Raw genomic sequence first — 26,940 nt, 5'->3', positions numbered from 1 at the left:
AACTTAGTCTATTCACTTATCCCAAACATTTCCTGGGGAATATAACTGTGCCAGCTAATATGCCAAATACTATGCCATATAAAGCAGCAAATGAGACAGTCTCTGTACTCTGCCAATCTACCTTGTCAGTAAAGAAAAAAACATGTTACCATAGCAATTACAAGTAGGACAAGGAGTTCAGATAACAGAGTGCCTCAAAAGGTTCACTGAGGTAAAACTAAAAGATCAGGTTATTTTTGCACAAAATTTAGAATCTGTGAAAATTTTTTTGATAACACGCATCTTCTAGAACCTTCTGTAGACTCCTTGCGCAGGGTTCTGCATCTACCAAGGGGGTCAGAGAAAGCCTCTCAGAGAGAACACTGAAGCTAACCTTCACATACAAAACACTTACCTGAAGGGTAAGTTAGCTAGGGTAGGCAGCACGGGGGTTGATGGAGAGGGTAACAGGGAAGTGCCTGGCAGGACAGATAAAGTCCCAAGACTGAGATGCTGAGACTAGGAAAAAGCATGACAAGGACGGACAGGAGAACAGGACAAGGAAGCATCTCAGAGGGCGTGGCATAGCAGAGTCACTGAGAGGGATCCAGGAACCAGGCACCAGACTGAGTGCGCCCACTGCACATGCTGGTGGCTTGGACAGAAAGTCATAAACAGGGCGGGTAACAGTGGGATTTAGAAAAGTTAGGGCACCATCGTGCAGCTAACACAAAACCAGACATCAAAGAAAACTATCATTTTCTCCGTGACTGATTTGAGGAATCTGGTGGATAGGAATGTATCAGATGTGTCAGAAGAAACACAAGCAAAAATGTGCAGGGGAAGATGTGTTCTGATGGAGATGTGTTGAGACTTGAGGACCCAACGAACAGCTAAGTCAATGTGCTGAATAGCTGAGACTGCCCAAGAAGGGCACAAAACTGGGAAAGGGGTCTAGGACCGAGTCCACAGAACATGAAAGGGGTGTGAGAACAACAAGCCTGCAAAGGATACGGGGGGGGGGATTCAGTGCCACAGACACTAAAGGATGACATAATTTCTCTAAACTATAGGAAATGGTACTGAAAAGGGAAGACAAAATATGAACAGCTGTGCAGTGGGAGAGGGCAGGCCCCACGGAACAGAGAGGGTGAGGAGCACATGACGGCAGAAGCAGGCACACCAGGAGCAGACTCTAGAGTGGGGCTGTAGGTACATCAGGGGGCAAAACAAGCCTGCATGACATTCTTTCATAACACCTGCTACCCAAATCATCAGCTATACATGCCCACAAAAGGCAGAAGCCACAAATCCACTTTATACTAATTTTGATGAAGAACAAGGGAAAAAGGTTGGGCTTCAATTAAAAAAAAAAGTTACAGAATTCCTTCATAAGGCATCATTCACTGTCAATCTCTCCACTTGAAATTAGTCTAACCCCTCTCCCCAGTTTCTCCCATATTTTCATACTCTTTTATGAGGAAATACTAAATTTCCATTTGGTGATGGTGTGACATTCCCTGGTCATGTAACTTCTATCTGCTTTCATCGCACTAACAAATCCAAACTTCAACTATCAGACAAATCTACATAAAGTATAACCTTTTCCAACAAAATGATTCAAGAGACAATGGATGAGCCCCGAAGCCTGCTCTAACAGGCGTGTGTCCTACCTGACTCACAGCAATGGCACACAAACACAAAAGAGAAACTTGAAAACAAAGTGAGGGTATGATGAGACAGCAATCTCACTTCTTATTAAGATTATCTTAAAATTTCCATGTGAAAATAACAAAAGGACTGGTAGAAGATACCTTCATTTTTCCGAGACTTCACCAACGTGACTTTGGTGGGTTTGGCAGGCTGGCTTGAGGCCACTGAGCACCTGTCCGAGCGTGGAGACAAGCTCCTCTCTCTACTTGCACTTCTCTCCCTTGCCCAGCCCTTCTCGCTCCTTCTGTTCACCAGACCACTGCGACCACTTCTTGGCTCATGGATTTCCTCATCATAACTGTCTTCTTCATATCAGACACTGGTTCAGGATCAGGACGACTTACTGGGATCTGAACTTTCTTCTTCCTGCGAATGGTCTATAAGAAACAGCAAAAAATAAGCTGACTGGCTTTCAGACACGTACTCTGAAATGATCATTTCTCTCATCCCATATTCATTAACAAGTATGAGACTGACATATAGACAATTATACCTAAAACCAAGGAATGTATTTTATATAATGGCTGTTTCTACTGTGTGCTCAAAGAAGTCCTTATTCGCTTCATTCTCAAGAATTAGGTGAAACAACTACATGCTTACAGGGAAACTAACAACTGGTGTCTTCATACAGGCCAGGCGCTGCACTTCACAGTCACCAGACACACTCCAGAGGCTCCACAAGCACAGCACACTCTACCTCAATTCCTGGATCAAGCTCTTAGCACACATCAGTCCCGGGGCCCACAGCTGCCCTGCCAGACCTCTAAGAGATACAGTGACATTCCACTGCACTACCGTCACGTCAGCATGCCGGAGCTAATCCAGCCAGAGATACTTCATCAACTGCTTTCAGTCTCTCTCTTCAATTTTAACTTTCTAGTATAGCTCAAACTTACTTTTCTGGCACCCCATCCCCTGGCCCCAGTAACCCAAGCAATTGGCTGCGCTTTTCCTGTCCACTTCCTTTCACCCTTATGCTGCACTGCCTTATGACTAGGTGGCCCCACACACCTCATCTCCTCACAGATCTGCACGGCCCTCTTGGGCAATGCCTCTTGCTGCTTATTGCACTTTAATCTAGTACACATGCTCACTGCCACCTCACTTCCAAACCCTCAACCCTTGCCATTCTCTTAGCCCACTGACTCCCTCTGGCTTTCACTTGTTTTTCAGTCTGCATGAGATGCCACACTGCTATGTTTAACAGAACTTCTAGTGACCACCCAGTCTTCTCTCTTCCAAGAACCAGCGCTGCAGCCCCTTCACTCTGCTCTACACACTCGTTTTACTGTACAGAATTACTTCCTCTTGTTCAGCAGTCCTTTCACTTACACCTTTTTTTGCCTCTCTGGAATCTGCTGACACATGCATTTCAAAATTATGCTCCAAAATTCCAATCACTGAGCCTGCTTTTTCATGGAGGTTAGTGCTACATCACACCCTCTCCACGCCTCAACTCTTGCCCAAGCCGATCCTCTTTCTCTCATGATCCCTCCCACGTGAGCTCTTACTCTCATCAGCCACCTCGGGACCTTTCCTCAACAATTTCAAATCATCCAAGTTATCTGTAACTTTTATCTCAAGCATGTCCTCTGTTACAGATCTCCCAATTAATCTTTTCTCCCATCTTCTTGCTAGCTGTATCCAAGTTACCATCTTCTCATCAAAACCAATTTCTTCAAAGGGTTCTTAGTATAAGAGTACCTCAAAGTTAGTGAGAAGAGGGATTAACCTAAGTTGAGGAGTGGGTGTTAGCGTAGCAGGTAGGATGCCACCCTCCCACAGAGCACCTCGGTCAGCCCTGGCTCTGCCTCCTGCTAAGGCAGACTTGGTTAGCAGTGGGTGACACTCAGATGTCATGGATGGAGTGCCTGGTTCCCCAGTCTCAGTGCCTAGACCTAGCTGACACAACAGATAGGAGCTGTCTCCGTCTCTTTAAAAAGTAAAAACTCACATTTTAAAAAAGTATTTGTTCTGATGCCAAAAAAAAAAAATTCATCCATTTTGTAGTATGCATTTTCCAGGAATATTTTAAAGATTCCTGCCTGGATATGCTTTCAAACTTCTCTGAAGTAAAATGAACTTAGTAATTTTTTCCCATTAACTTACTGAAACATCCATATATTACCGCTTCCTATTAGCATCAACAGTGACCATAGAGGGCTCTTTTGAGGAGCCGGCTAAGAGACACACAGCAGCAGAGAGCAGCATGAAACCAGGGACAGTGTATGCTCGCTGTGAACACAGACAGGGTTCTCCCTCCTGAGCCCCACTCTTCACCTCTCCACTTCCACTCCCAACACACTTATACAAAGTGAACTCCCTAGAGTGCTCCTGTCAGCTTCTCCCCAGGATAAACAAAAACCAAGTCACCAGCTGAGCACTGCAGGCTCCCAGCACATAATGCCACCCCACTGCAAACGTAAAACAAAACAACAAATCAAGTAAGCACTAGAATAAAGTATATGGGACAGTACAGAAGTTCCTATAACCCTGGGACTCTTAGAGAAAGACTTCTTAATAAGGATGGATTCCAAGGCAGAGTTTGATAAATGTGAGAACACAAAAATTGAGAACATTTCCAAATGGAAACAAAATAACATCAGAACAAACCAACACCAATGACTGTCACAAAAAAACAAACAAGAAAAAGCTACATACATACATCATGTATGACAAAAGACTCACAAACTCATAATTCACTTAAGTAAATGCAAGGGACACAAACAGGTAAAAATCAAATATAAACACATAATAAATACACTAAGGATAAAATCAACTTGTGATTTAAACGATTTCATCTATTTCGTCTTTGGTTGGGCACTGTGGCACAGTCTGTTAAGTTGCTGCCTGAGATGTCCTGTTGCAAACTGGAGCCCCAGCTCTGCTATGCAGGATCCAGCTTCCTGCTCACGGGCTTGGGAAGACAGCAAGTGACAGATCAACAATGTGGGCCTTGTCATGCAGGATCCTGGCCCAGCAATGGCAATGCTACAGCAGGCTTTTGGGGAGTGAACAAGAGGATGAAGCTCTCATTTTGTCACTGTGTTTCAATAAATGAACAAACTCTTTAAAATAATATTCATTTCAAGTTGCATTTAATTTAGCACTTTGGCAAAGATTTAAAACTGCTGGTTAACAATGAACTCCTGATATCCCACTAGTTTTCTGTAAGGCACATTAACAATACACATATCAATTTGTTCCTGCCCTCTGACTCTGAAAAGCCACTCCTAGAAAAGGCTTCTCAAAAGCAAATAAACAAGTGAATCGGAATACAACACCTCACCACAGCATCTGTCTAACACAATTGGAAACAGAACATGAAAGTGCTAAATGAATGGCGTGGGTAAGGGCTGTGCACACAGGAGTGAAATGCTGACAGTCACTGTGATGGACATACTAGAGGTTATAACAAGGAAGGTGTTTTTGCCATTCATGTGCCTTTGGTTTGTTTAGTATACTCAGAATCTTAGTTAAAATTACATAATTTCATTGTGTTACAACCAATAAGTCTATTTCTAGCTTCCTTATTATGTTCACTGTATTATCAGGAATTTAATATTTCTTATTAGTTTGATGAAAATGAAATCATTCAACGAGCCTAATATGCGAAGGGCTCTTAATTTATGGAAATATAATCACATCAAGAAACCAGCAACGTTGGGCCTGGCGGCGTGGCCTAGTGGCTAAAGTCCTCGCCTTGAACACACCACGGGATCCCAGATTGGCGCCGGTTCTAATCCCAGCAGCTCCACTTCCCATCCAGCTCCCTGCTTGTGGCCTGGGAAAGCAGTGGAGGACGGCCCAAAGCTTTGGGACCCTGCACCCGTGTGGGAGATCTGGAAGAGGTTCCCAATTCCTGGCTTCGGATGGCGCAGCACCGGCCGTTGCGCTCACTTGGGGATAAATCATCAGAGGAAGATCTTTCTCTCTGTCTCTCCTCTCTGTATATCTGACTTCATAATAAAAATAAATAAATCTTAAAAAAAAAAAAAAAAAAAAAAAGAAACCAGCACCGTAATGTGACAGCACAGAGAAAAAAAGAGCCATCAGTGCACCAGTGAATGGCTCTCAGGTTTGGAAAAACACCTCAGCTGTGGGCAACTGTCTAGGCTGCACTGTACCTAGGCAACTGTCCCACTGCTGTGAGGAGAGCAGCCAACAGCTGCCGGGCCTCCGGGGCCTGGTTATGCAAAATATGTGTTAACTATTCCAGTTGCAGTTTTGTTTTGTCATTTTTTTTTTAAGATAAGTGTGGGGCAGACACCCACAGATAGTGTTTGGGGACCCATGCCTGAACGTGTGAGCCCTGAGCAGGTGGGCAGGGCTGTAGAACAGCACAACATACTGCCAGAGGACTGGGCCCAGGGATCTGCATGCTTACATACTTCATGGGATACTGCTCTGTTTTGACCTCCAAGTTTTCTTATCCATGTACACTTCTGCTAAAAAATGCAGATGAAGCAGAAATTTAATAGTCGGGGGAGGGGACACAAAATCCGCTTCCGGTACCTTTATTGCACTAATCAGTGGGTCAGTTTATCTGAATACCACTGCTTTGTTCACTCAGCTTTATTTGAAACCATTGAGAGAGATCAAACACAGTGTGCTAGTTCAGATTGTATTTTCTACTTCTGCTGCATGAAGCCTAAAAGGAAAGCGTGCATTTCTTTCCCAGACAAAATCCAACCACAATCTCTGGTGCTGGAATCTCGAGATGGAAGTTGGATATGCAAGTTTTGGTTTGTTTTGCAAATTGCTTGCTGGCTTCAATTTAATCCTACACGCATATGCACTAAGCAAAATTACTAGACTATGCAGAGAAATTTTTTTACATGTACCTTTGATATCCTCTGAGATGCACAAAGAAAACAGGAAAAGAAATGATTAAATGTATGGAAAATAAAATAAAAGTAAAAAAGATGCTATAACCAAGGGGGCAAAGAAAAGTAAAATCCACCTACCATACTCAACAGTTTCCTCATCTTAGAAAAGCCAAAGAAGAGAGGAAAAAAACACAAATGAATTTCAAGATTATTAGTTAATAATAATCTGTGAACCACGTGGTAAACCTCACTGCAGACCTGGTCTAAAAAGAAGGCAGATGGTTTTGTAAAGATGCAAAATGTTCAAAGACCTTAAATAACTAGGGAAAATGGACCAAAACAACAACAACAACAAAACCTTGAGAATTTTGCCTTCAATAGAGACACTTACTTTGATGGGACAATTTCATTTTTAAATTATTCTGTTCAAGACTTTGAAGAAGTTTATGATAAAAAAGGGAGGGAAAAGGCAGGATTTTAGATACAGCAACAGTTATCACTAAAAACCCTGAAGCTTTGGGCCCAGCATGATAGTGTAGCAGTTAAAGTTCTCGCCTAGAACACCGGGATCCCATATGGGCGCAGGTTCTAATCCTGGCAGCTCCATTTCTCATCCATCTCCCTGCTTGTGGCCTGAAAAAGCAGTCGAGGATGCCCCAAAGCCTTGGGACCCTGCACCCATGTGGGAGACCTGGAAGAAGTTCCTGGCTCCTGGCTTCAGATCATCACAGCACTGGCTATTGCGGTCACTTGGGGAGTGAATCATTGGACTGAAGATCTTCCTCTCTGTCTCTCCTCCTCTCTGTATATCTGTCCAATAAAAAAAATAATAAAGCGCTAAAAAAACCCCAAAGCTTCCTTCAAAGTCACAGCATCCTGATGATTATCAATTGAGTATGCATGGCCAAGGAGCCCCAAGAGGAAAGGAACCTGAACAAGTAATCCTATGCACTTCTTACATTACTAAGAAGATAGCAATTCAGCTATTTAAAATTTCCATTTGACTTAAGTGCCTCATTTTCAGGAAGGGCGGATAAAATTCTGGCAATTTAAGGAGAAAAATATGGCCTTAAGCCAAGGCAGAGCCAGTTTTACTACAGGCCTTCAGCGTGGGCAGGAGAGACTAGGGGTTCCTCTGCTGACTCACTCTTTGGGCAAGAAATTGCAGCCACAGGTTCTGCAGGGAAAAGTGGATTCTGCTTGTGTGTTCACTTCCCACATGCTCATGGGTCCTCCAGCTGGGCCAGTTCCACACCACCATGGTTGGTGAGCAGCTATGACGAATCATCACTATCCACCAGGCTCATGCTCTGAGCCAACCGTGCTTTAAGTTCATTTATGCACATGTTTCTTGATAATTCTAAGGTCATGAGCACCTAAAACAAATGACTATAAACGAAGACAGCTACTCAGTGACACTGGGTGAGCCAGCCCAGGTACCTGAGTGACAACACTAGCAGCAGGTGCCCAGAGAGGGGGCAGACTACTGCATATAGTGCCTGTCTGATGGCTGATAAGAGCAAGATATGACCAAACCTCCGCAACTCAGTGGTATGGAAATCATGACGAAAACTGTCATGAAAACAAAACTATCAAAATTCCAGCAGTCATTTAAAAATACACATTTCTTAACTTATATTACACATAGCAGATTTCATATTCTAATAAGAGTCCAACTGAAGTGCTGTTTCCCAAAGAATCTAAATTTTTAAGATTTTTTCTATTGCAAAGTCAGATATACTGAGAAGAGGAGAGACAGAGAGGAAGATCTTCCATCCACTGATTCACTCCCCAGTTGCCACAACGGTCAGAGCTTAGCTGATCCAAAGCCAGGAGCCAGGAGGCTCCTCTGGGTCTCCGATGCAGGTGCAGGGTTAAAGGCTTTCAGCCAGCCTCAACTGCTTTCCCCGGCGACAAGCAGGGAGCTGAATGGGAAGCAGGGATTCTGGGATTTGAACCAGTGGCCCCAGTATGGGATCCTGGTGCGTGCAAGGTCAGGACTTTTACCGCTAAGCTACAACGCCAGGCCCAGAATCTGTTGTTTTAAAAGTGGACTTGATAGGAACCTGGGCCGTGGTGCAGTGATGCCAGCAACCCATATGGCCACCAGTTTGAGTCCCAGCTGCTCACTTCTGGTCCAGCTGCCTGCTACTGTTCCTGGGAAGGCAGAAAAAGGTGGTCTGCATGTTTGGGACCCTGCCACCCAGTTGCAGTTCTCAGCTCCTGGCTTCAGCCTGGGCCAGTGCTAGCTGCTGCAGCCATCTAGGGAGTGAGCAAGCAGGTGGAGCAGCTCTGTGTCTTTCCCTCTGTGCCTCTGTAAAACAAGTCAGTCTTGAAAACAGAAAGACATATACGAAGCATCTTCTATGTGACTGTCTCTGCCTTCCTTCTCTGAGAACAGAATTCCGGACAGCAAGTGTGGACATTGCATTGACTCCAATCAGGAAATATGTGGTATTTATGTTTAAAATTCCAGGGCCTACAGGACTGTTTCACATAATGATAACAATAAAAATAAGTAAACTTTAAAAATAAGTAAATAAATAAAAAAACCACTTGGTTATACGTAATGACTATATTCCTGAGTTGCTTTATCATCATAGATTTCTATTACTGTGCTAGAAATAGCATCAATAAACAGAAGTTTTATGCCTGCTGATATTTAATTATCACTGAATCAGTTAATATTCCCTGAGCCTGCGACATTCATTCATGTGAATTTCACTGCTGTGTGCTCTGATTTCTTGGGTCTCTTTTCAATTTTTTTCCTTTTCCTGTTGTATTTTTAATTTTATGGTACAATTCCATAGGCTGTGGGATTTCCCTTACCCTTTGCCCCCAGTTTCCCTCCTCCAAGCTGATTTTCTTGGGTCTCTTCTAAGCTGAGTGGTGTAAAATCTGGCTGTAAAACAGCACAGATGGTAATCTGTGAATTATAAAGGTATGATGTCGGGCCTGGCGGCGTGGCCTAGCGGCTAAAGTCCTCACCTTGAATGCCCCGGGATCCCATATGGGCGCCGGTTCTAATCCCGGCAGCTTCACTTCCCATCCAGCTCCCTGCTTGTGGCCTGAAAAAGCAGTCGAGGATGCCCCAAAGCTTTGGGACCCTGCACCCATGTGGCAGACCCGGAAGAGGTTCCTGGTTCCCGGCTTCGGATCGGCGCAGCACCGGCCCGTTGCAGGTCACTTGGGGAGTGAATCATCAGATGGAAGATCTTCCTCTCTGTCTCTCCTCCTCTCTGTATATCCAGCTTTCTAATAACAATAAATCTTACAAAAAAATAAATAAAGGTATGGTGTCCAACACAGGGGAATAATTTATCCACACAAGTAGTGATTACCATTTAATGCTTTTAGGGAAGACAGAGAACATGGGGCAACAGAGGAAAGCTAAAAGGAAAAGGACACACCTTGGACAAAAACATCAAATATACGTTACAGAAGTCTGACTCTTCTGGCATTTTTCCTGCTCCTACAAGCAGAATTGCAGCATCTGAACTACAGGGCTTTAATCTTTTTAACTTCAAAACAAATGTGCAGCTTAACCAGGATCTCTATGACTTCCTGAGGCCTTTTGTCTTCCACGTTGATCCCGTTCACTTCTCGGAGCTCATCACCAACATGAATCAGCCCTGTGATGCAGACAATTTGGGACATGAAAAGGTGTCATCTGTACCTGAGTCCACCATGCACGCAAGGCTGGGCTCCCATCTTCCAGGGAAGGAGCAGAAAGTAGGCGCTTATTCTTCTGAGGCTCCTGATGCTGGGCCAGTCACCAGGGGATAGTGCTGGCCAAGCAAATCTAGTGCCCCAGTCTTGGCCCAGTAATGCAGGTGCCCAGTGTCTTACAAAATAAGCTGCATGTTCTAAGGAGCACAGTTCCCATCAGCAACACCAGAAGCCAGGAGTGAGAATTTCTCACCATTCTTTTGAGTTAAGTTCCCAGCACTTGCATCACTGTGTTCTCCCAGAGCACTGGGATGCTCTGCACCCCGCCATGCAGCACCCACTCCTGAAGCACACCCACCACTTGCCTATGGCTCTTGTCACTTAGATTCCTACCACTGCAATCTGCAGCACCTCCTCTCATGATCCGAGCCACCACGATGGTGCCAGTCTACTCATCCTTCTTGATGGCAGCCCCCAGGAAAAGAAAAATAAATAAATCAATAAGCTTTGTAGATGAAGTTGAGTCCCGGGTAGAATGAACAGGGAGCTGGAAATAGAACATCCATTGAGAAAAAGTGAACTCAAGAATTTGACGGCGTGAGACAGGAGGGCCAGAAAACACGCCCTCTGCCTCACCAATCCGACCAGGGACAAAGGAGTCCGCTCCATGTATTATGTGAAGGCCTCAGCACAACTGAAAGAGTTTCAAATCTTTAACTTTTTCAAAAGTATAGAAAATAAAAAATGTCCATATCTTTTTTATTTTATTTATTTTTACTGGAAAGGTAGATTTATAGAGAGAAGGAGAGACAGAGAGAAACACTTTCCACCTGCTGGTTCATTAATCAAATGGCCACACAGATGGAGCCGAGCCAATCCAAATCCACAGCCAGGAATCTCTTCTGGGTCTCCCACAGGGGTGCAGGGTCCCAAGGCTTTGGGCCATTCACCACTGATTGTCCAGGCCACATGCAGGCAGCTGGTTAGGAAGTGGATCAGCCGGGAGACAACCAGTATCCATATGGGATCCCAGAACTTGCAAGGAGATTAACCACTGAGTCACTGAGCTGAGCCCCATATCTTTTTTCCTTTGGACGCACGCCTTACAGCTGAATGTTTCTTGTTGTCACCTTTCACCTTGACCATACCCCATGAAGAAGGTGGGAGAGTGATGGGTGTGTGAACAGAGAAAACCAAATAAAACTCAGCCCTCAGGCAATCTTGTTAGCCAAGGAAAAGGTAAATGACCAGAAGCCAGATGTGTTCCTCCAGGTTCTTAATGAACTTCCACTATCCTTGGTGCAATGCAATGCACATGGGTACTTCAAAAAGTTTGTAGCAAGTAGAATTTACAAGTTTGTTTCGGTGCAAAATAGTTTTAAAATCCACGCTTGGGTCCGGCACGATAGCGGAGCGGTTAAAGTCCTCGCTTTGAACGTGCTGTGATCCCATATGGACGCCGGTTCTAATCCCAGCAGCCCCGCTTCCCATCCAGCTCCCTGCTTGTGGCCTGGGAAAGCAGTTGAAGATGGCCCAAAGGCTTGGGACCCTGTACTTGTGTGGGAGACGCGGAGGAAGTTCCTGGCTCGTGGCTTTGGATTGGCTCAGCTCTGGCCATTGCGGCCACTTTGGGGGTGAATCGGTGGACGGAAGATCTTCCTCTGTACCTTTCCTCTTCTCTGTATATCTGACTTTCAAAAAAAAAAAAAAATCTATGGACATGAAGGAACTGCAAACATCTCATGGAAAATTCTTCCAATATAAACTATCCATGGACTTCAAAAATAGTTTTCCTATGAGCTTTATGATGTGCCCTCACAACAGACAGCATGGAAAGGGGTAAGGCAAGGTAAGGAGGATTGGCAGGCCAGGAGGCACGAAAATGTGATGACGACATCTGAAGAAGGAAAAACTGGAAGGAGGTGAAGGGCAGCCAGGTTGGATAGAGAAAGCCCAATAGATGTGGAGGTCAAAGTGCAGATTATGAAGGCTCAGGAGGTCACTGTGAGTTAATTCAGTTTTCCTCTGAAGGAAATCTTGCGCATTAAGAGTAGAAGGTGGATTCCAGAAGGATGAGTCCACCAGCTGTATCCACACTGAGGGAAGCAGTGTTAACTTGGCTTTGCAACTAACTCTACAAGGAGAAGGCATCACTTAGAACATAGTTTGGGAGGCTCAAGTCCATCACGGCGCAGCCCCACTGCTTGGCACCCAGCAAGGGTAGCTGACAGAAGCATGGGGGGAGTGTGTGCGGAGGATCACCTGGTGAGCCAGGATGCAGAGCCAGCAGCTGGGCTCACCTCATGCTTTTACAACTTCCTTGCAAGAACTCCTTCCTGTGGGCATGCCTCAAGGACATAAGGCTGTCCCACCAGGTCTACCTCCTAGACTGTCTCCTAATTTCCACTCTCTTAGTACCATGAATTTAAGACTGTGGGGCTGACATGTCTGCATGGTTTGAAGGCCAAAGCATATTCCAACTAATGCAAAAGGCAAGGATGAAAGCAATGAAACACGTCAGAGACTGTTATGCTAATCCAGGGGAAAGATGGTGGGGTTTGGAGTTGACTTGCAAGAGTACAGGTGATGAAAAGCAGTCTGGAAATACAAGTGCTACTAGCAGAGCCAAAAGGATTTCCCAATGGGGTGGCCACGGGATACAAAAGAGAAGAAACAAAGATCAACTGGATGTGTTTTGGCTGAGCAACCGCAAGGTGGAATTGCCATCAACTGAAAGGCAGAAAGACACTGGATGGAACAGACTTGGGGACAAAGATCAACAGTTTATTTCTGGATATATGAACACTGAAATATCTATTAGTCATCCAAATGTAAAAATCAAGCAGACAGATGGATACACAAATTTAAAGATCAGAAGGAAGGGCTGGAAAAGGAACAGTCCCAGAAGTTGCTGGCACACAAACTTTCTTTTTTTGTAAGCCACAAAGGATAAAAACACTTTCAGAAGGTTTGGATGGTGAGGAGCACTCCGACTGCAAGGGCTGTGCTGGTGCTTCATCTGTTGATTCTGCTGCCCTAGAGGGTAAAGGTAGACTGAGAAACAGCCCTACTGCCTCCAAGATCCTGCCTCTTAACACACACCTCACTGTGTCCCCTGCATTCGAGAAGACTATTTCCTTGCTGCTTTCCAAACCTCCATTATCACCATTCCCTGATGGATGGTTAGAATAACATAGTGTGTGATAATAACATTAACACTCAATAACACAGGCATGTTACAGGTGATCTGTGTAAAGTTACCTGGGGTCAGCACTGTGGCACAGCACATGAAGGTGTGCCTGGGATGCCAGCATCCCATATAGGACTGCTGGTTTGAGGTTTGGCGCATCTGCTGTTGACCCAGCTCACTGATAATGCACTGGGGAGAGCAGGGGATGGTGGCCAAGTGCTTGAGGCACTGCCACCCACATGGGAGACCCACATGGAGTTCCAGACTTTCTAGCTGTGGCTTGGCCTAGACCTGACCTTTTTCCCTCTTTTTCTCTACTGCCCTGTTACTCTGCTTCCAAATAAATATATATATTTTAAAAGAAAAAAAACTGACATCCCACAGCATATTTTGAATGAGGATTGAATCTAGCATTTTGTAATTTATGCATTGTTAACATCATTAGGAACCTGGCCTCAGCTTGTCCTGTTCTTGGCAACATCCAGAGAACGCTTCGGAACTCCTAATGCCATTCAAATTTGCTGCATCACAGCTCAAGTCCAGAATGCACTTGAGGAGGTCTCTTCTGGTTTGCTGTTACGAACCTACGGCTCAGCAGCAAGTGACTTTCCACCGCAGAACAGGGAGCAAACAAGTAACTAATCTTCCTCAGTCCTACAGAGATCACCCAGTTCCAGCTGTGAGTTCATGTCACCACTTTATTCCTGGGTCTTATAACGAGAACTGCAGGAACTTCTTTTAAGATCTTATTTATTTGAAGGACATGGAGGGAGAGAGGGACAGAAAGACAGACAGACAGATAGAAAGAAAGTGGATTCCCATCAGCTGGTTCACTCGCGTGAGCCAGGAAGGAGTAACTCCATCCCAGTCTCCCACATGGGTGTCAAGGATGCACCTTATGCAAGCAGCTGGAGTCAGAGCAGAGCCTGGACTGAACCCGGGCACTGCAATGTAGAAAGCAGGCACCCCAAGTGGCATCTTCACCAATGTACCAAACACCACAATGTGAGCCTTGACAGCTCCATTTCCCATCCAGCTCCCTGTCGATGCCCTTGGAAAAGCAGCTACAGACAACCCCAAGTACATGGGCCCCTGCAGCCATGTGCGACCCCGATGGAGCTTCTGGCTTCAGTCTGGCCCAGGCCTGGTCACTGTGGCCATTTGGGGAGTAAACCATTCTCCCTTGCTTTCTCTGTCTCTCCCTGTTACTCTGCCTTTCAAATAAATGTGATAAATCTTTCAGTAAAAAATAGAACGTGTTACTAATGCATTATCTAACTCTTCAATATAGCCAGTCTTTCAATTACCTTCCTAACTAGGTGAACTATTTCTTACTAAAAGATGTGCAGAATCCACCAAGTATGAGCCACTCATGACGGCTGAACCCTGGAGACAGCTTTCTCTGCAGCCCACGTGCCCTGCCACCTCCATAATGAAAACACACAAGTATTTCGGTTACTCCTCTGAGTGCCACAAACATGGAGGGAGAGCACAAGCCTTATAATCTAAGAGGAATCCATGCTAACCTGGAATATGAGGAGCCTTACAATGCCCACGAGTGGACATCAGGGGTTCAGTTGACCCTTTCATCAGATAGATAAAGTCACCTTCTTGATATCCTGAGCAGGACTACGAGTGCACTTATCAATGTACCACACACAAGTAAATCAAAACAATCAAAAGGGACAAAGCACAAAGACACAGGAAGGAAGAAAAACTGGCAGTGAAAGCTCAAGGGTTTGGTGATACTGGGGGCGAGCTGCCTTGCCTCCTTGAACCTCAGCTATCCATAGTCTACAAATACAGAGAAATGAGACCCAGCAGAAGGACTAAACGCCATGTGTGTAACATACGAACATGGTGCGGACAACTATCGTGCTACTAATAATTGGCTCATTTTTCACTGAGTCTTGTTCACTGTCTACTGCATCAGGGGGCCCAGGAGGCAGCACAGGCCGGCATTATTGGGCCTTGGTGTCTCATGAAACACACGACTGCTGCTTCCAAGGAAAACTGCCCGGGCCATGCCCGCCCTCCAGAGACCTGTGCACTCTGGGTGTCATCGCCCTCTCACCCTTCACTTCCTGCCCCCTCTGCTTCCCTTCCACTTCCATAAGAATAGTGTCAATTACATTGGGCCAACTGACGCATGAGGGCCTTTCCCTTTGAAGACCAGGAATATAATTCACAGACTCCTGTTGGGGGGAGACTGGCACGGTCCAATCGACCAGAGACTCCTTTTCAATATGGGATAAATTCCGCTGCACAAGTAGCTAGTTCTGTTTACAGTCTGTAACATCAGATACCTAATCCATCTCTCTCCAGTGCCTGAGAATAAGTCAGCTTGCCAGAAGAGCCCACGGTAATCTTTTTTGTTAGCCGTGCTGCTTCAGCTCCAATCAGCCACCTTTGCTGCATATGGAGCTTTCGTTCCTGTCTGTCTGCTGGGGACATCATCAAAACGATTGCTACTTATAACCAGGAGGACGTCTGCCATTTTATGGGGGTTTGGCTTTCATTTCTCGACCTCATATTCTGTGAGGGTGAATGACCCCCTTGTGACAGAGTTTGAAGTCACTATTTTAAAGGGAGGTTGCATGACACATGCAGCTGTCAGATCTGGCTTGGTCAGGCTGTCTTCTCAGAGCCCAGCTGGAAATGGAGTCCCCCCCACCACACACACACACACACACACACTCACCAGCGATTCTCGGTTTTTGACCAGGCGGATGATTTTTACGGAGTCCTCCTCCTCCTCAAGGTCGTCGGGCATGGGCGGCAACACAGGGTCATAACTCTTCTGAGCCACAGTGTCATGGACAGACAGCAAGGCCTGCGGAAGTCACAGGCTGGTCAAGAAGAGGAAATTCCAGACCCCAAACAGTGTCCCCATTGTGACCTGACAGTGGCAGTAAGGCAGTACCTGCCAAGATGACTGACGGGATGGAGTTGAAGGGAGGGCCGGCAGACTGCAGTCGCAGCAGGTGGGGACAGGGTTGGCGAAGAGAGGGGGCTATGCGTGTACTGCCAACGAGAACTGGCAGTAGGAACATGAGAATTCTATAGATATTTTCTTTCCTAAAATTTTCCCCACGAGAAGAAAACACAGGGAGGAGATAGCCCAAGTGCTTGGGAGATCTGGATGGAACTCTAGGCTCCTGGCTTTGGCCTGGCTCAGCCCTGACCAATGTGGCTATTTGGGGAGTGAACCAGTAGACAGAAAGTTGCTCTGTCTCTCCTCTCTAACTCTACTGTTCAAATAAACAAATAAATACTAATAACAATAAGAATGAGAATGAAGGCCAGGATGAAATTAACAGGGACCCTCCCCCAGAAAAAAAAAAAAACAGCAAAGAGGGACTAGGAGATAAAGGACACTGCGCTTCCAGAGAGAAGCAAAAAGATGGCAGCCCATGTTGGTCCCCACAAAGCTAAGTGCTCGGGCTGCAGAGGGGACCCAGGTGTGACTCAGTGGGCTCCCTGAGGGAGGAACCAAGCAGGAAATCCGAGAATTAGAGGGGCAGAGTGCTCAGGGAAGATGATGGGATGGGCCCAAGTGAAACACCACCCTCCTGACCCTGCTGAACTATGGCAATCTGTGCAAGGCACTGTGAAGTCATGGCATGCAGATGGGCATGACCAGCCAGGTCCAGAGCAGGGATAAGTGGCACCCAAAAGTCATCTCATCTGGCCACATCTGCAACCAACTTTGGCTGTCATGATTGGTAGGGTGGTGAGGGGAGATGGTGCTATTCCCACATGGTACATGGAGGCCAAGCATGTGCCTGAACACAGGATGGTCCTTGTTTCCACCCAAGAACTCAATCCCCAAACAGCATCAGTCTCCGGACTGAGAAATCCTGCAGAACAACCCCTGAGGCTCCCAAGGTGCAGAAATCGGCCCCATTCTCACCTGCGAGAGGGGAAGCCTTAGCACTCCCATGGGATGGTGGAGAGTAACTGAACTGGTGGGGCCTCAATAAAGGGAAAAATATCAGCCCAAGAGTAAATTTATCAGTCTTACCAAATAAAGTTTAATAGCAATCAAGTAAAAAATTTATCAATAAATCTATCAGGATCAGCAGTGTGGCATTTCAGAATAAGCTGCCATCTGCAATGCCAGTGTCCCACATGGGCACTGGTTCAAGTCCCAGATGCTCCACTTCCAATCCAGCTCCCTATTAATGTGCATGGGAAAACAGCAGAGGATGGCTCAAGTCCTTGGGACTCTGCCCCCACGTGGGAGACCAGGAAGAAGCTTTTGGCTTTGTGTTGGCCATCACAGTCATTGGGTTTGAACAGAGGACAGGATCATTCTCCCTGTCTCTCCCTTTTGCTCTTTAACTCTGGATTTTGAATAAATAAATAAATAAATCTTCAAAAAAAAAAGAAGGGTCAAAATGTTTTCAAGTAACTTAACTATGTAACTGAAAAAAATTTCAACAATATTATTGATAGAAACACAAATTCTTCCCGCCTCAAACAAACTAAAATTCATAACTGCAAACACAACCTGCAAACAAAGCAGAGAATATTACTCACAATAAAGAAAAAAGCAATGAAAACAAAAACCCTGATATTACACAGAAGGTAGACAGAAAACCTAAAAGTGATTTTTATAACTATATTTAAAAGCTTGAAAAAATGGCTAGGGGAACATGAAATAAGAAAAACAGAAAATAATTTAAATCAATGTTCTAGAATGGAAAAAAAAAAACCCACAATGTAAGAAATGAAACCACACCCTGAATGAGATTAACACAACGTAGATAAAGCAGAAGAAAAAGAAAATGTGAAAATACTCCATGACTGGTTTAAAAATACATCTAAATAAGCCTTTAGGTTCCAAAATTTCAAAGTACAGAAGCATAAAAAAACATAATAAGAGCAAATTGCCTGAAATTAGAAACTGTTGAAATCACCTATAGGAAAACAACATATTACTTAGGACGGCCCCATTTTCATCAAAAAACAAAACAAAACAAAACAAAACAAAACAAAACAAAACAAACAAAAAACACCCGAGCCACAAGATAATAGAAGAGTATTTTTAAAACACTCTAAGACAAAAATAAGTCCTGGGGCTGGTGCTGCGGAGAAGCAAGTAACGCTGCCTCCTGTGACACCAGCATCCTTTCTCAGAGCACTGTTGAAGTCCAACTCCCTGCTCACACACCTGCAAGGCAGCAGGAGATGGCCTGTCACCCACTGCGGAGACTTCAATGGAGCTCCGGACTCGGCTTCAGCCTACCTAGCCCCAACTGCTGCAGCCAACTGGGGAGTCAACCATAGATGGAAGATCTCTCTTCTTTCTTGTCACTGATTTTCAAATAAAATGTCTTTTCAAAATTTTTCAGATTGTAAGTAGTGTCCATCTAGAATTCTATAACTAGAAAAGTTTCTTTTAGAAATGAAGGAACATTGAGAAATGTCTGAAGGTTACAAAGGTGGAGGGAAATACATCACTAGCAACACACGTACTGTAGGAAATATTGAAGTCTTTTAGACAACAGGAAAATGACAGCATACGGGAACATGGGTCTACATAGAGCAATGTAAAGCACAGACACACCCACCATCTGTCATGCACACAGTACAAACAACTGAGATAAAAGGTAAATATATGTACTTTAAATAATGCAATTATTATGGCTGCAGGTTCACACGTATCAAGATGATTGGTATTATTAGCTTTGCTTTATAAATATTTCTGGCTAGCAACATGTTTATGTTTGGGACAGCTACAAGTCATTTTCTATTCCATCTTCCTGTTCTACATGCAACGACCTTATTCTTCAACATAACACTTTCGTTTCAAAGCGCTGTACTGAGATAAAAAAAAAAAGTGTTTCTATATGCCATAAGTACCAATCATAACTGATGCATTTACCTGTTGCTCTTAAGTGAAACTAGGCTTTGAAATCATCAGGCTCAGCCCCCTACCTGTGACCCCCTGTTTAACTCCAAGGTCTGAGCATCTGTCAGGGCCACAGAACTCCAAGCACAAGCGACCCTGACTTATCCCTCCAGGATGCCTAATGCTGGTCTTTAGGCTTAATGCAGCCTTGTTCACTCTGAAGGCTCCTGCAGTAACTGCTGGGAAAGGAAGATGAAAAAGCACAACACATCTCTTTCATTTCATTATCTTTCTGGAAATCTACAAATCACTCCTGATGTCCTAACACATCATGTTCTGGAAGCCCAGGGATGATGATGCAGACAGGTCAAATCTGCCTTGCTTCCTTCTCCCAGGAACAGCCTCGATTCAAGCCCACATCCCCAATCAAGGCCCCTGGACAGCACTCATGCTGCTGTTCATGTCCACACCAGAAGAAGCGGGCACATGCTCTTCCACATGCCTGGGCCTCTGGATGCTCACTGTCTCTTCCCTCTGGTCACAACCTGTTGTTTCTTTTATCCTTCATTGCTTTTCTAGACTTTAAGATCATGGCATGGCAGGTAGGCTGTCACCTGTGATGCAAGCATCCACGTAGGCGCTGCTTTGTCCCAGCTGCTCTGTTTCTCATCCTGCTCCCTGGTAATGGCCCAGGAAAGCAGTGCAAGATGGTTAGAGTGCTTGGCCCCGCACCCAAATGGGAGACATGGAAGAAGCTCCTGGCTTCTGGATTTGGTCTGGCCAAGTCATGGCTACTGCAGCCCTCTGGGCAATGGATTATCGGAAGATGGATGATCTTTCTCTGTTCCTCCCTTTCTCTGTGTAGCTCTGACCTTGAAATAAATAAATCTTTCAAAAACAGATTTAAATAGTAAGATTAGATTGCATAGACATTACTGACTTGAGAAATTTTAATTTTTTAACATGGCAACGGACAAATTCGTTCAATCTGGACAAAAGTTTTATGACTTTGATGGTTCCCAGGGGAGACTTACTCCAGAATGACAACCTATTTCCTAACTGTTAAAGACCTGGAGGCCACAAGTGGCACAGGGAAAATCTCAGAACTCCTCAGCAGCACGAGGCTGCTAGCAGAGGTGAAATAGAATCTCTACTTCATATGCCTGTGAGTCAGAGAATACGACTGAAGAGGCTGCCAAGATATGAAAGACTAAAGCGGGGGAAATGTTCCAAAATTTGATAGTTTACACTGAACTCAATGTACTGGATGCATAATGTTACAAGCACACAGTTATAGTCTAGAGACCAATATGGTTGCCCCACTCATCAAGAAAGAAATACACGAGCCAGGTGATGCAATGCAGTGGATTAAGCTGGTTCTTGGGACGCCTGCATCTTATTTCAGAGCGCCTGGTTCAAATCCTTCCCATCCAGCTTCCTGCTACTGTGCCCAGGAAGCAGCAAATGATGGCCCAAGTATCTGTCACACCTGTGGAAAACCCAGATGCAGTTCCTGACTTCTGGATTCCTAGAGATCATTATATAGAGGGAGACGAGTCAGGCATAGAAAAGCCAAATATCAGATACAAGATTTCTCTTTGTCTCTCCTTCCCTCCTTTTCTGTCACTCTTCTTTTTAAAAGGATCAATCAATCTTCAGAAATAAAATTATGGGGGCGGGCATTGTGACACGGCGGGTTAGGCCACTGCTTGGGACACTGGCATGTCAAGGTGCTTGGGATGGAACCAGCCTTGATTCTCGTGTGTCTTGGAGGCAGTAGACAATGGTAGTGCTTGGGTCGCGGTCACCCAGGTGGAGGGAGACCTGGCTGGAGTTATGGGTTCCTGGTTCCAGTCTGGTCCAGCCCTGGCTGTTGTGGAGTAAACTGACAGAGGAAAGACCTCTCTCCATTCCTTCTGTTTGCTCTGTGTTTCAGACAAACAAATGAACAGATCTTCAAACACAATCATCTATTATCAAAAAGTGTTATTTTGATTTAGGTCTTTATCATGTCATCATGTAGAGAAAAAATGTAGATGAAAATGACAAATGGTCACATCTTATTAAAGACAAATCATAGATCATTTCTATAAATAAATTGCTTCCCACTTCATTTAGTTGTATTTTTTTTTAGCTTTTCTTAAATGGCCGTGTCTATGTTTTTAATCTCTAGTGTGAATATTTTTCCTCTAACCCATTATCTCATACATATCAAATTTACTTGCTGACACTCCACAGTTCAATAGCAGAAACTCCGTTACTTTTTCCCAAAATGATTAGCCAGTTAACACACAAACCCACCCACATTCCATTTTCCTCCATTAGGGTCAGATCATGGTTCACCTGAGTTCTTTCTAGAAGCTTCCTTCTTGCTGGCATTCCTGCATTCAGGAGACTCCTCCTGTTGCAAGCACCTCTACCTCAGAATCTCCTGTGTGGGTAACGTGGAGTGGGGTTACCACTTCCCTACCTAGGCCCCTTCAATAGCTTTGCCCTGTGCTTAGATATGTTCACCACAGCTGGGGGTGGGGAAGCATGTGGTTTATCACAGAAACAGGAAAAGACTGGCACAGAGAGGTACACCGGTACCAGAAGTACAGTGCAGAGTCCTGGAGCTGGCCCTGCTTGGCAGGGGAGCTCCTTTCCCTCACACGAGGACCACTTTCTGGCCTCAGACTTAACCCCTTCTCTTGCCGGGTGGGATTCTGCCTATTGCTGGTGCTGACACAGTCTCCTGCTCCCTCTGGCCACCTCCAGCTCGCTCTATGTTGGTATGCCATCTGCTCCATTGCACAGCCTGCAGCTCTCGGGTTGATGCTTCCTGTGTGTTCCTCAGTATTTTCAGGTATTCTACCCCTGCCTTTTATTTTCTTCAAAGGTGTATTTACTTATTCTGAAATGCTTACAGAGGAAGGGAGGGAGGCAGGCAGGGAGAGCTGGGGCGGGCGGGGGGTGGTGGTGTGGAAGAGAGCTTCACTAGTTTATGTCCCAGATGGCCAGAAAGGCCAGTGCTGGGCAAGGCCAAAGCCAAGTGCCAGGAGCATCTTCTGTATCTCCCATGTCGTAGAACACCCCCAAATACTTGGCAATTTTCTGCTACTTTTCCAGGTCATTAACAGGGAGCTCATGGGAAGTGAAGCAGCCAGGACATGAACCAGAGCACATATGGAATACTGGTGTGGCAGGTAGTAGGCTAACTATTCCACACCAGTCCACCTCATATGCCCTTCTTTGTCCAATTATGTCTCCTTTTGACTGCATTAATCAACAAGGTTTTCTCTTTGAATGTTGTATCCAGACAACCTGGCATGCAGTAGGCATGGAATAAGTATCTAAGAACAGAAGAAGGTCTGCTTTGAAGGACAGTTACAGATCACCAAAGTCAGTCATAGACGTTTCCTCTTAGCCACTGTGCCTTATAAACAAAAGAATGAATGCATGTTTTAAAAATCCAGACTTGGTAGCAAGTGTGTCGAATTCACACTAGTTACTTCCCTACAGTGGATGTACTCTGTTCACAAGAAGATTGAAAAAGTTCATGGAATAATGGAAATAGAAGGTAAGCTCACTTTGGTAATTTTTTTAAATTTTTTTTTAATTTACCATTGTTCCATAATATCCGTTATCTGCAAACTTTGTGAATATCCCTCATTTATCTGCACGTATTTTTAAAAAGTATTGTTACATTGAAGATACACCTTTGGTTTCTTGTACACTGAATGCTTCTAGTAAGGTAAACTGAAAATTTAAAGTAGCAATCTTCACAAATAATTCCATTATCCCTTAAAAATAAACAATATTCATATAACCACATTAATATTGCACTTTTCATATTTTAATGATCAGCCCAATAGGTAGATGTCGTATTCTGCCAAACCGTATTTCTGTTTGAAGTAAGCATCATGAAAGCAGCAAACACTTAACCCCCTTTCTAGGACAAAAAAAAGTGGATTATCTTGTCAAACAGTTTAAAAGGCATGTTGAACTGAACTTCCACAGAAGATTCAAGGTATTAACAGTTTGTATAAATCCTTTTTAAGCAGAGCAATGTTAACTGTGATGTCAAAAAGAGAAGACAGACACATTCATCTGAGCCTAGCTTGCTATGAACTACCATGGCCAGCTACAGAGTTCACACACACACAAACTTCACGCCACGGCTCACACTGCTATATAACCAAATTATCCATCTAACACATTTCCCACATAATGTAATTATTCAATTTTATCTACTCCATCTTCTTGAACCATTTAGTCACACCTCATTCAGGAGTTAAATACCTGTTTTAATCCATTTATAATCTCTTTACTATTAGCCACTTTGATTTCAAACACAAGTGAACACGATATTAATATCAATTCTGCTTTTTCTTGAAACATCTCTTTAATTTCCAATGTTCTCAAACCAAAGTTATCACATATACCACGCTCTGGCGGACAGTAAATGCTGTCACGTGAAATCTTCCCACATAAAGTTGAAGACCCAAGGCAGGGCTCTCACGTGAACTCGGAGTGCCAAGGCAGTGTTCTCTGAGTGCTCTGGGCCCGAAACTCTCAGCCCCTGCTCACACACGCCTGTTGACTCTCCTGCAACTTTCTACTCTCACCTGATCCTGCTTCTTCAGAACAGATTCGATCAACTTCTGAACTGATCATTCTAGTTACTTCACAGTTAACCACCCCTTCATTTCTCACAGGAACACATTCCCCATACTACCTTCTGCTTACACAAGGGGATTAGACACTGCAATTTATGTGTGCTTTTCATTTGACACCATCTTATTTTCAAAACATTAATTCCAGACCAATTTTAACATATTTCAAAGGATACTTCTCAAAGAATAAAATCAGCCTTTCCAGTTAGTCATGAAGTTTCACTCAATACCTCCTGAATGCTTACCACAGGCATAATTTAAATGACCCAATTTCAATTACTTTTTGATTGTTATAATCATTCCCACTATGGATTAGTATAATCAAATATCACTTTAATTGTATGATTAGCTCAGATGCAAATTTAGCATCCTAAAACAATGCATACTTTTTATATTGAAGTACAAAATGTATATTTTTCAAGGAATCAAGGCACTCATGATGTGAGAATAAAAGAGAGAATATCTTCAAATGCTGTCTCTGGACTAACTACATTTGGAAGAAAAATAAGTAATACATTTTGGAGGAAACGGATAGAGAATAGAAGCCATGCCCACTAACACTAACTGGTATGTACATATAAATATATGTATTGGTACTTACATATATATTATATATTAACTTTATATATTGTCTATCTATCTATCTATCTATCTATCTAGCCATATTTGAAAGCAGAAACAGAGCTAGACAGGCAGAAAGAGATTTCAGCCACTGGCTTACTTGAACTTCAGTGTTTGCAACAGTTAGAGCAAGGCCTGGCCTAAACCATAAGTGTGGGTGGCAGGAGCCCAAGCACATGGGCCATCGCCAGATGCTTCCCAGGCACACAGTACCAGGAAGTGGGCATGACAAGCTGAGACAGGACTCTGCCCAGGCACTCCGCTCCAGGACGCAGGAGCCTCATGTGGCATCTCCACTACAGCACACATACCTGCTCACACTGCTCCCTTAGCCTGCTCATCAGTTAGCAGGAGGACCAGAGATGAGGTGGGGGTAGGATGAGGAAGAAGAGGAATACTCAGATGTACAAACAGACCAATGTGTCAAACATGTTGGAATACATTAAGGGGTACAGGAAAACAAACCTCAACAAAATGATGAGAGGGTTCTGCATTCTATACTCTAGCCTTTTCTTAAAAGAAAATGACCTTGGAGTGACATGCTGTTTGCCAAATTCGATCCTGAGCTTCCCACTGAGCGTATTTTCTTGAGTTTCTCACAACATAGTCAAAAGCACCACTCTTATCTCAATGGGATCTAGGCTATTAAAATACTGTGCGCTACACACTGGCTTGAAGACTGACGCCCGAAACAAAATTGCTCTGCAGCCTCAGAAGGTGACCCTGGTCAGGGCTATTCATCCCGGGACGGGACGTGTCCTCACCTTCACGCTGGGTTTGGACAGCAGTTTCAACAGCTCTCTGACATCATGGCTGCATGGCTTGCCCTGGAGCTCCTCAGCCAGCTGCAAGGCAGATTACATAGGTCAGTTCCCCTCAAGTGATTGCCACGAGGTCCCATTGTGCTCAAGGCCCAGGCTCACTGCTGTGTCAGAAGTCAGGGAGGACACAACAGACCCATCCATTGCTGCTCCTCTTCTGGGGTCAGGCTCTCTGCTGAGGCTCAGCTCGAGTCATCATACCAGACAGATCACCTTCTGATTTATCACAACGGGGCAAACCCTGAGCTCCATCTATACAGATGGTCTTCTGCCCACAGACAAAGAGCCCTTGTGCAAAAAAACTGGATCAAGCTTTGACACTGCACACGCACATACAAGGAAAGGGGCTTCTGAATGAGCTGGTGAAATCCGCAGGGCTTCCAAACCCCATGGGAGCCCCGGTGTTTAGAACCGGGTAGAAAAGAACCAGAGGGATGCTAATGGAGCAAATGGTCTGAAGCTTTTATTATGTTTACCTACACACCTGGAGCAGTCTGTTCAATGTTAATGAACTAACCAGAGTGACCTATAAGAGACTGACAGCTATCCAGGTACCAAAAAAACACTGACTGCACTTGACCGCGACGGCTAGATTTCCCACTTGCTGGGTCTATCTAAAGAAAGGCCTGGAATTTAGAACCTACCCCATGCTTCCATCAGAAAAGGCTTTCTACCCGATTTTAGGCTACAGGAAGCATCACACAGTTTTTAAAGTAAAAATGCCAGGTTCTAAGAAGAGAGTGCTTAAATTTTACTGTGGAAGACATGACTGAAAATACAGAAATACATTCCCGTTTTGAAAAATAAATTTCTCAAAATGCTGCACGAAACATCCACTTGCCTCTGCTACTCCTGGCAGGCTACAAATAGTTGTTGTTATCTCTGAGAACAAACTTATCTTCTAAAAGCAGGTCATAATATAAATTTTGCACCAAACTTAATATAGTAGTGATAAGTAACTCATTACATTTCAAAGACTGCTTTTCCCATTTCAAGGGACTATGTGCCAGGAATTTTTAGCTTACAGAAAATGCTCTCCTGCCACATAATGCATCATAATACAGTTTAACATTTCAACGTAGTCCTTAGATGAATTATAAAATTCTACAGCGTATTATATGGTGGGTTCTAATTTTTCTAACAGTAATGTTGCTGTAATCTGATTGGGTGTCCATCTCACAGATATTTTTTACACAACTTTTTAAAAACCCTTAGCCATCTACCTTTGAAAGCTGCTTTTCTTGTGTTGCCACACACCCTTATTTAGGCAACTAGACACCCACATTTCACTGGGTTCAGAGACAAGAGTGATCACCATTACACCATGGAGCCTGTCCCAACACCCACATTTCAAAAGCTTTGGTTCTCAAACAAAAAGTCAGCTTCCTTGCTAATGCACTATGTCCCATCCTCCTAGCCATAAAACCCCTGTGGTTACTTAAGCAGTAAGTGTAGCACACGCAGCAACCTGGGAACAAAGACCATGCGGCTGAAACACTTGCCCAGTGGGAAAGCTGGTGCTACACAGGCTGAATAGATACATCATTTCTAGAAAAAAAAATGGAAGAAAAATGTTTGTGGGCTAAGCATAGGGTGCACCACAAGG

At 44.3% G+C, this 26,940-nt stretch overlaps 1 protein-coding gene across 1 annotated transcript in view; it reads right to left on the bottom strand.

Moving 5' to 3' along the window:
* Positions 1–1,940: 1,940 nt before the first annotated feature.
* LOC131481464 (MAGUK p55 subfamily member 7-like) overlaps positions 1,941–26,940 on the bottom strand; it is an 84,922-nt gene continuing 59,922 nt past the window's right edge. The window contains exons 4-6 of the mRNA XM_058670452.1: positions 25,278–25,358; positions 16,082–16,213; positions 1,941–2,069 (exon numbers count right to left, since the gene is read on the bottom strand). Of these exons, the coding sequence (XP_058526435.1) occupies positions 1,941–2,069; positions 16,082–16,213; positions 25,278–25,358 (342 nt within the window). The remainder of the gene's footprint in view (positions 2,070–16,081; positions 16,214–25,277; positions 25,359–26,940) is intronic.

Source organism: Ochotona princeps, chromosome 11, assembly GCF_030435755.1.
Source record: "Ochotona princeps isolate mOchPri1 chromosome 11, mOchPri1.hap1, whole genome shotgun sequence".
NCBI lineage: Eukaryota > Metazoa > Chordata > Mammalia > Lagomorpha > Ochotonidae > Ochotona > Ochotona princeps.
Note: the sequence above shows the minus strand (reverse complement) of the source record. Positions and strands in the feature narration are given on the sequence as shown.